The following is a 10,860-nucleotide window of genomic DNA, read 5'->3' as shown; positions in this document are numbered from 1 at the left end:
ATATTATATATAATTTATATATTATCTTACATAACCTTTTCTATTACTATTATCATATACCTTGTTATATGATATATTATATTAATTTTATCTTATATATTATATATAATATAATATGATATATATAAAGTAAAGTTAAATTCTGGGTCAACAGAAAATGAAAAGGCGATTATTTTGATAATCAGTTAATTGCTAATTGAATATTTTTTTCCAATCAAAGCAAAAAAAAGCAAAATACATCTAAAACTTAAGTAAGAAAAATATATATGATGTTAAAGATATATATATATTTATTCTAAGAGATTCCAGAAATGATAAAACACATATTTTTGTTTCAGGATTCATGATCAAATCTTTGCTTCTCATTTACAATTTTGTTTTTCAAATTGACTGAACATTTGACCCAAAGACACCAAACTGTTGATTTGTGTAGGAGAGTCAGAGACTGAAGGCTACAATGCTACAAACATATTGTTAGGAAAGCTCTTGGCTTCATGACGTTAATGTCACCATAAATATTTACTGAAGAAAGAGCCGGTTCAGAGTTGTCCTGTTGCTCCTCTACTGTTGTCCTGTTGCCTGACGTGACTAATACAATTCATAAACGTTGTATTCTTGACGTGCAATTCGTCTGTCGAGCCTGTTTTCAAACAGACAAGATGATCATAAATATGTAATATAAAAATAAATATTCATATGTCACGGCCGCTCGGTTGTTCTCGTCTGCCCTGCACGTTAGAAATGTTCCCAAGTTGGAATCCTCTCGACTCCGGTTCTTCACCCTCTGTGGATGAGAATGCAAGGTGGGATGATTGTGTGTGAACTCGCTCACACGGGAAATGAACCGACAAATCAGGATGAAATGAAAATCAAACGAGAGGGGGTTGACTGAGAGAGGCAATTACCTCTAATGAACAACATTTGTCCCCGGCACACAGTCTCAATCAAATCATCCCTCCTCCTCTTAGTCTCTACTTCTGCTCTACCTCTCACTTCCTGTCATCGTCCCTGTGCTCTCTCTCTCTCTCTCTCTCTCTCTCTCTCTCTCTCTCTCCCCCCCTCTCTATTTATCTCTCCCCTTGCCTCTTTTTTTTCCTGTCATCATCCCTCTGCTGTTGTGAGATTGTTGATCTCCCAGAGGAACTGTGGGATGCTGGAGGAGGACGAGAGTAACAGGTGTCTCATTACTGTGCTAATAGCAGGCCACAGGGACACACACACACACACACACACACGTTTTTACAGTGACAAGCAATGGCAGAGATGCTAACTCCTCCACATTCCTGCACACTCTTTCAGTCATCATTTCATGGGTGAATTACCAGGCGTGAATAATTTTAACGTGTCAAAGCCTAGAGTCTATCTTGAGACACATGCCCACACGACTGCCACCAATTAAAATCTAAAAATCTCCCGTTTAACACCAGTGCAAGATTTACTTGAAAGCTGAAGCTCTGAGCTATGAAAAGATGTGTTGTTGTTTCCACCCACGATATTTGAAAATCAACTCAAACCCCTCTCGTATTTAGCTGCCAGAGTGGAGGAGATCACAGCCGTGAAGATAATTGATAACGTTGTGAAACCATCAGTTGAAGACACCAGCTTCTCCATTGAACCTGGATCCTGTTTGCAGTACGTAAAGGATCCAGTGAGCTCATTATATTGTCTCTCCGCAGCAGTAATGATCTGTCATTCATCAACTGCAGACTTAGTTCTATCTCCATCTCTACACACACACACACACACACACACACACACACACATAACACGCAATTGCACAAACAATCTTCCACACTTAAACGAATCCCAATGAGGCATGAAACTGCCAGTTTGTGCCTGGCTGTGTGCTTGTTAGAGAGATATCAGCTGCTTAAATTGTGTTTCTCTGCATTACTGCGAGGGAGGAGAAAGCGAGCGCCGTTCGTGTGTCCCAGTTCATACTTAAAACGTGTGTATGTGTGCTCGCCTAGGGGGCCACGTGTGGCAGTATTCATACTTGTGTTCTGCGGTATCAGATAACAAAGTGTGTTTATGTTTCAGGTGCTGAAATGAAACCATTATGAAAGAATAAACTGCTGCAATGTATGATTAATCAGAACGCTCTGCACCACCGATGATGGTACGGAGGTCTCTTATCCAAAGCCCTTTACAGGACCAACACTACACACACTTTTAGTGGGAATTACAGTAAGTCCTGAGTGCTTTGAAGGCTACCAAGGATTACTCTTAATGTACATGTGTGTGTGACCTGCTGCACGAGGCTCACGGGTCAGTCAGAGGACATTATCCTGGGGGGTCCGGACACTAAATGTTTGATGAGCCTCGATGTCCTGTTTTCCCTTCTCATATATTACAGATGTAAACTGAAGACACAGCTGCTAATTAACATATCAGCAATCCATAAACTAATCTACATTTTAGTTGGCTGTGTGGATTGTGTTTCTGCTCAGCGAGACAATCGTATCGAGGGGGGGGGGGGGGGGGAGTCTCCTCTGTGTGTTTGGTGCAGTCTGTAGCAGGAGTGTGAATGTGTTGGCTCAGCAAAGTCCTGAAAGATGTCGAGCTGGTGTAGATGAGTCATGTAGCAATCTGATCATCCTGCTCCCTCCTTCCCTCCATCAAAGCCAAAGTTCGTCATTACCATTGAATGTTTGTACTGCACCCCTGTCAGCTCAAACTGAACACATGGAGGACACACAGCGAGAAGACGTCATGGGATTTATATTTATTATCAAAATATGTGGATAGGATATAGAAAATAATCTCTACTTACAAAGATATCACTAATGATATATATATATATATATATAAAAAGCATGTTGCGTGGCCTTGGAGCACATTACCATCACATGTCCTGTGACTGCATGTCGGTGTTTTCGGCAACTGTTGTGACACAATTTGTGTGAATTCATTTTTAGCAGCTCCATGAAACCTTTAGTGCAACTTCAATCGTTTCACGTGTCATAAAATGTTGCACATCCTGGTGGTTTCTGGGAACTGTAGTCTGGTGGGCAGAGAGTCTTCTGGCAGCTTGAGGATTTCATCCAGGACCTCCAGCTTTGGCAAACAGAGGAAAACACTGCGAAGAGACGAAAGCAGAACTATAGAAGATGACAGAAACAAACACTGTCGCTGCCTCTTGCTTTGATGCATCCCCCTGAACCGCCTTTGTCTCCTCACCGTGCACGGTAATCCTGAGTGAAGGTCACTGGGTTGCGGGTCAGGTTGAGGGAGCGGAGCGGGCTGTTCCCCAGAGCTCCCAGTCCCCCCAGGGAGCCGATGGCGTTCTCAGACAGACTAAGGTGCTCCACTGCTGGGAGCTTTGGCAGCTGACGCAGACACACCAGGTGGTTACGGTTCAGGTTCAGCATTCTGCACCTGCCCAAAGGAAGCACAAGTAGGACGAACAATGAAGTGTCCACCACTGGCGGTGAACCTACCAGATAAGCAGCTTTGTCACAAAGAACATCTCTCACATCCGACTACTCAAAAGCTCTATTGTTCTTCAGGAGAGGGAGTTGTGGTGCAGTCTGGGTAGTGTGGTTCATACCTTGGCAGACGTACAGAACTCAGGTTGCTGAGGGAGTTGTCAACCAGTTGTAGTTTCTCAACACGGATCAACCGGCGGAGGATCCGGAGGAAATTCTCTTGTTGGAAGGGATCACCCAAGTCCTGGTAGGACAGATTTAACTCCTGAGAAGAGACCCGTGGGGAAATCATGAGGGTGAGGGTTAACTCTTGCCTGTTTTTGGACCTCAGTAAACACCACTGTTCTCTTACTCTGATTGTCTTTGTGGCAGGCTTTTGTGTTCAAGCTTGTTGTGCACACAGACACACACACACACACGCACACACACACACACACACACACACACACACACACGCACGACTTACCAGACAGTTTTCCCAATTCTCTTGCAGTCTATCCTCCCATCTTTGTCCTTCCTCCTCTCTCCTCCTTCTCCTCCCTCTCTCCAAGCAGATGTCCTCCCCCTCTCTTTGAAACAGCTCCTCATCTGATGGCCCTTTCATGATGACATTGTAAATAAAAACAATGTTTACATCATTATCCTGCTTGTAGTTTTAACAGTTAGGATCTGTGTCACAGTATTTCTTCATCTACTTCAGTAAATGAAACTTACATAAGATGAAAGCAGATACTGCAGCTTGAATTCTCAAATCATTTACATTTAAGTAGGCGTCTGTGTAGAAGTGCATTTGAAAGTAAGCTTTAGTGACGCAGGTCAGTGCAGCAAACACAAAACCACTTTCCAATGAATGGCTGTAAGATTCCACATTTCTTTTTACGCCCACGAAAACTAGACTTTTCTAAAGGAATACTCTCAGAACCAAGAAGCCACATTGCCCTGAATAAGTTATAAAACTAGAATCTCTTCTTTTATATCGCAGGAAGTTCTTACATCACATTTCCCTTCCTTCTGTTTCCTTTAATCCAAAGTTACTGCAGCAAAGAGAGCACACTTCTACTTTATATTTCGGACTATCAAAGTGTGAAGGCTGCAGTGGGGATTTCTCTGAGTGATCCAGACCTTCTCTGACCCTGGGGCAGGTCAGTTGGTCACCCGTGACATCAGACTGCTCCAGGCGATGCCAAGACACAAACCGGAACCGACTTGATGGAAGCTGACAGAAGCAGAAGAAGAGAGCAGGATGAACGATGTGAACACTCTTTGGGCCAACAAGCGACAACTTCTGTTTGATCTATAATCGTGGTGCCGCCTGAGTACATCTGTGACAATAACTCAACTTCAGAAAAAAGGAAGCAAGAATGACCCAAGCAACTACAGACCAGTATCCTCTCTACGTGCTCTTTCAAAGATAATCATACAGGAACAGATACATTAATAATATATATTTTAAAAGTATGAGTTGCAATCAGGTTTTTAGAAAAACCCCATTCTACTGAAACATGCTTGCTTTAACGAACAGACCTTATTAGAAGAGAAGCATTTTATCAATGACTATTTGCTCATAATTAAGAGCCATGTGTTACAGTGGGCTGTCCGTGATACCTTTCAAATCGTTCTCAGAAGTTTGACGGTAATGGCACACTTTCAGAATCAAGAATCATGCGATGTGGGGTGCCACAGGGTAGTATCCTGGGGCCTCTGTTCTTTTCATTATATACAAATGACTTAAAAGCAGCCGCCTCATGTAATCTATTTTAGCACGTAAAGATAAGACAGTGGTAGAGAATGCTCATTAAGGATGTTTAAAATGTAAGTAGATGGCTGGTAGATAATAGATTATCCCTACACTTGGGAAAAACAAATTTAAATCTTTCTTTTTTTTATGATCAAGATAATAGGAGCATGTTGACATAGCGACCCCGCCGCCTGCTATTGCTATTTATATGTTGATTGTGTTGTTCTGCTTTATCTTGTGGTGTGTTAAGCCATCGGGCTTTATTGTATTTGTTATCCTCTGATTTTTAAATACACCATGACTGCAGTGCAAACATATGTTTGTTTAAATCTATCTATCAATGAATTCAAATCTAATCATTGAAGTCTATGATAAAATGCTCAACACATTTGGAGTGAGTATGCAAACACAGAGACCTGTGGATCATTTAGTATAATGCTGGAGGGATTGGGAGAGGAGGACACACACTAAAGCTTAATCTACCGCAGCTCCACATTAGTGCAATATTAAACTGGATTCCCTCAGCGTACAGTTAGTATGTAACCAAAATCAATGGGTGATGTTTGAGACCATTACCCAACACTGCTTCACGTGTTAACAATGTGAAAGCGTTCAGTTATTACTCAAACTCCTTCATATTTGCTGATGCTTGGCGAGAACTACTAATGTGTTATCATGTGATGATGGCAGCCTCCTCCTTCCTCGCCTGCATTTCACCCTTTATCTTTACTTTACATAGCCGTACATCTTTCCTCCAACTGCAGGTATCAGATCACACTGGAGACAAACAGCTGATCCACCGGCTACTTTAAATGAATAAATTGAGCGAGTGCATCTACTTAAGGCTTGTTGTGTTCAACATTCAAATATCTTCTTTTGTTCAAGTGGAGAACATTTAGAGACTTGCAGTGGGATGCAGTATCTTCTCCCGACATGACCTTTTCAACCCCCTATACACTCATCTGGTTCACCCTTACTTTGTCTGTGTAATGTTACACCTTCCTCCGTTACTGTGGACACAGGAAGGACCCCGCTCCTCATTGACCTGCTCACTTTTGAAAAGCACAGTAGATAAAATACTGTAAAGAATAAAATATACGAACATGACAGACTGACGCACCCTCTCCAATCACAGACAAACATACAGATGAAATCTTGAAGCACTTCAAATAATAAGAATATAAAATGTGGATGATTCAGTAAAACTTGTATAATTGTAAATCTATCATGTGCAAGGCAAAACAACAAGTTCTGAATAAATAATGACAAAATATACTGTCAATGCTACCGGTAGATAAAACACCTCAATCTTATCATTATATGAATAGATATATAGATAATATATAGTGATATATAATAAATAAATATTAAGGGAATAGAGAGATAGAATATAAGATTAAAGGATTAATAGGAAGAGATTATATTATAGAGAGAGAGAGAATAGAATAGAGAAGGAATAGAGAGGGAGAATTAAGAAGAGATATAGAGAAAAGAGATATATAATATAAGAGATAGAAAAATAATTATATATTTATCTATTCTCTCTCTATATATTATAGATATATATATATATAGAGATGAGAAGAGATATTTATATATAATTATATATTATATATATATATATATATATATCTATAATATATATATATATATATATTATATATATATATATATATATATTTAGATTATAAAAAATATTTACTTGTAGAAACAAATCTCACAATTGCAATCACAAGCACAAATGACTCAATAATAATAATAATAATAATAATAAAATGCCTCTTAAATGATAATATAACGACTCTTTGACAACAAAGAAATGCTTTTCTTGATAATTAGGAAATGTGTATAAAAGGGGTTACGATTAAATTAAACCAACAAACAAAGTAAAGCCTGCGGGCGTCAAGTTATCGTTAGATAAGTATTAACGCTCGCACACATAGGACTAAAATACGTCCTGATGCAGGTACCTCAATAATAAAGATGTTTTGTAAATTGACTCCAGCTAGCTTTCAGAATCCTCAAAGTAAGTTAAGACAGCAAATAAGTCTGAAAACAGCCTAAAGACCCGTCTGGCTGATCATATCCGCTGAAACGAGGCGTGCACTAAGTGGAGGAATGATCAGAACGCCCTGGGTGTGCAGATCTTTACCTCTCTTAAGCCCTGAAGAGGGAAATGCACCAAGCTGCTCTCAAATCTTAATCAGGAGCCAACAGGTGATCTGAATAACCTCCAATCAACTCAGGGGGAGTGTGACCTTCACATAAAATGAATTAGGAGAAGACAACAAGTACCGAAGAATGAGGGACCGCCACACATGACGTACACAAGCAATACATATTTAACCATTTTGTACTTTGCAATAACATTCTGTAGAAATGTCATTTTGCTTCAGGATTTTAAGCACTACACCTTGCAGAGTCATGAGTACATAGAGTATTTTTAACTCTGCATGGGAGGATTAGGTAAGAAGCCATTTCTCATCATTCTTTATTCAAATAGTCAAGAGGGTAAAAATTCATTCTGAATAGCGATCTAGGCAAGAGGCCAGTGGCCTGAGGGTAAAATAGAGAGCGCGGAGAACAGACTGAGAATATTAGGTTCGGTTCAGAGCGGGAGAAAGTGCGGAGGGAGGAAGACTGAAATGAAAGGATTGGGAGATGAAAGGAGGAGGACACAGGAGAGCTAAGAAGATGAAGAAGAAGCTACAGACCGGAAAGAAGGGTAAGGAGCGCAAATGCTTTGAGGAGAGCGGCAATGAACAATTACAGGCTTAGTGTGTGTGTGTGTGTGTGTGTGTGTGTGTGTGTGTGTGTGTGTGTGTGCACCACTCACAGGTGTAGATACAAGTCCAGAATCAGGACTCTGGTCCACAGAGAGAGGTGTACGTGTAACCCTGAGGTCAGAGTACTGGGATGAGTGGGATTTGGGAAAACTGCCACTGAGAGTGTTCACACCTGAAGAACTGAGAGAGAGAGAAAGATGGGGTCATCCAGGACATTATCACATCTTTGGGCAGCTGTCTCTTCGTAACGTAAGCCCTGGTGTGTGCTGAAACCCTGACCACCGGCCGAGTGGTTAGAGTTACGGTGAACTGGGCCTGACAATGCAGATTAGAACCCGTTGCCAGGGCAGCAGCGGACACCTGAGCAGGTGCTATTAGCTTATAATAGTGGCTGTATGCGGGGGATAGCTGGACGCTTGTGGCTCTATAATTGGTACTGCTTGTACGTAATGTAATGTACTTTATTTGTCTCCTAGGGGACATTTTAGATAAGCTATGCTACTATAGGCTACTAGGCCTCCTACACTGTATACTGTTGACTAAATAAGTATGTGCTTTTGAATGTAATTGAAAGGTTATTAGTTTGAGTTAGCTCAAGACCTAACATTAGCTATCTTACTTTTTGGAGGGTGTAATGTTTAGGTCAAACTGGCCTCTGGCTATGGAGGACAAAGCTGCCATAATAAAAATAAATAAATAAATGAATTTGCCATTAAATGTACCAAAAATAATATTGAATGTAGCATAATTTATTGTGAAATTGTACGTCAAATGAAAGAAAAATTAAAAAATTAATTTGTATTTATAGGATAATTAATACAAAAGGTAAATTAACTAATTAAAACAGAAATATCAATTTATGTCACATTTTATAAATGTATTTATAATTTTATAATTTTATTTTGGCAGCTTCCGTCCTCCATACCTGTCGTCCCTATAGCCGGATAATGACCCCTAATGAAACAACACACTCTTACTTACCTTTCGGACATGTCCCAATCGTCTCGTGATGAATCCTCCTCGCCTTCTTCAACCCCTTGAGAACGGCTCGGTTCGGCCCAGAGCTGCAGCTGTGACCCATGGAGCTCGCGGGGTTTGTTAGTGTTCACCGAGAGAAAGTTGACCGTGCTGTCTGCTCCGCTCCGCTCGCGAGACTGACACGCGCTGCAGGTGAGACAGCTGCTGGTTGCCCGGCAACAGTGTTGATAAAGAAAGGAATGAAGATGAATATATATATATATATATATATATATATATATATATATATATATATATATATATATATATATATATATATATATATATATATATATAAGTAAATGAACTGTGACGCCTCAATTAGCTTCAACAAAAGAGCCCAGAGAGGAAAAACTAAATCACTTGTTGCACCAAAAAAGAGTGCTGACATTTGTCATATGTTTTATCTTTAATTGATTTTAATTGTGTTTAATTAACTAGTTTTTGTTCATACATTTTATTTTGTAACTTGGGTCAATTCAGACCATAACAGCCTGTACTTTCACTTTGTATTTATAACAGTCTTATCACTTAATTTTACTCTTATTTTATTTGTACTTTAAATAATTTGTCCCTCAGGATTAATAAATCTATCTATCTATCATAAAATATATGGGAAATAAAGAAAGTGTATATAGTATTCACACATTAAACATCCCTTTAATGTAGAATACGAACAGACGATCTGACAAAAGTACGATATCCCTTCGGTAAACATTTAAATAAGTATAAGCAGAGGACTTCAGCCTGCTGGTGGCCAGTTAGTGAGTCCTGAACTCAAGTCTTATATAAATTAAAGTACATAAGTGCAAATTGCATTTACCAAAAGGGAGACATTTTCCCTTTCAGAGTAAATGATTGCTGCATTAATGCACGAGCAGTATTTGAATGTTTCAGCTGGTGGGATTAGCAGCTGCTTCATACTCTGTACAGTAGGTTCATACCTTCACCTTCCTGAGGACACGCCCGTGTTGTTGTTTCCATCTTTCCAGATGTTTTCAAGGTTGATTTAGATGTTCAGTGGCACACGATGAATACATAAGACACAGCCATAATACCAGCTGGTGAAAGTCATTTATATCATAACTTCCTGCACCCCATGGGGCTGTCGTTCCTCAGCAATGCAGTTTGTTGTGTTTAAGATATAGCGGCACTAAAACACACTGAGCGCACTGAAGAGATGAAAAAGCTATTAGATATTTCATGGAGGTAAATGGAAGCTGGTGCTGCAGCCGACTGTGCAAATGATTCCCTCTGACATTGCACTGAACTCGTGTTTTAGCAGAGCTATTACCTTTACTGGTTATTTGAAGATGGAGTTATCATTTGCGGTAGTAAACTACAGTGTGTATCTGCTGCTGCTATTTAACATTTAAAGCATTTCACTTGTGTAGCTCCTTTATGATCTGTTTCATCCGGTGTGACAGTCATGTCACGGGTAATTGGTGTTCCTACAGCATCGACTGAAGATAAGGATGTCACATCAAAGCATCTTTTTACAGTTTTTTTGAGGTCTTGGTGTTTATCACAAAGCACACACGCTCATATATTGGCAGGGAATATCTGTCGGGAGGTAATTATCAAGGTTTATTTCCTAATATATTACAATCGCCGCGCAGACAGCAACAGATGTATTGGTTGTGTGGCGGTACCCAACCACACACACACACACACATTTACTCGGAGAAACAAAACTTACAAGTGGCTTCACGATGAAAAAATGCCTCATTAACAATATAATTAAAATTTTAAAATGCTTTTTGAATGATAATAAAATGCCTCTTTAAGGTCTTTGTCTGTGTAGACATGTATTCTATATGTTGAAGGTGATGTTAGACTTGATAAGGCAGATTGAGATCTGAATTAGAGCTGAATAACACTTACGATTAAT

General features: G+C 39.7%; 1 protein-coding gene across 1 annotated transcript; it reads right to left on the bottom strand.

Annotated features, from left to right (window-relative positions):
- Window positions 1-2,718: 2,718 nt before the first annotated feature.
- Window positions 2,719-9,097, bottom strand: LOC115017541 (uncharacterized). Its single transcript, XM_029446077.1, has 7 exons — window positions 8,934-9,097; window positions 8,003-8,132; window positions 4,551-4,644; window positions 3,895-4,025; window positions 3,551-3,693; window positions 3,181-3,378; window positions 2,719-3,079 (listed from the first exon to the last, which is right to left on the bottom strand). Exons 1-7 carry the CDS (start codon window positions 8,942-8,944, stop codon window positions 2,962-2,964), a joined length of 825 nt encoding a protein of 274 aa, XP_029301937.1. The 5' UTR covers window positions 8,945-9,097; the 3' UTR covers window positions 2,719-2,961.
- Window positions 9,098-10,860: the final 1,763 nt, after the last annotated feature.

Source organism: Cottoperca gobio, chromosome 13 (assembly GCF_900634415.1).
Source record: "Cottoperca gobio chromosome 13, fCotGob3.1, whole genome shotgun sequence".
NCBI classification, from domain to species: Eukaryota; Metazoa; Chordata; class Actinopteri; order Perciformes; family Bovichtidae; genus Cottoperca; species Cottoperca gobio.
The sequence above is the reverse complement of the archived record's forward strand: the minus strand, read 5'-3'. Positions and strand labels throughout refer to the sequence as shown.

What these genes read in the sequence shown, in the direction of transcription:
- LOC115017541 (XM_029446077.1), bottom strand. An exon ending in AGAATTGGGAAAACTGTCTG is followed by an intron (nt 3,694 to 3,894) that starts GTAAGTCGTGCG and finishes GTCTCTTCTCAG; the next exon opens with GAGTTAAATCTGTCCTACCA. An exon ending in ACTCAGGATTACCGTGCACG is followed by an intron (nt 3,080 to 3,180) that starts GTGAGGAGACAA and finishes GTCTCTTCGCAG; the next exon opens with TGTTTTCCTCTGTTTGCCAA.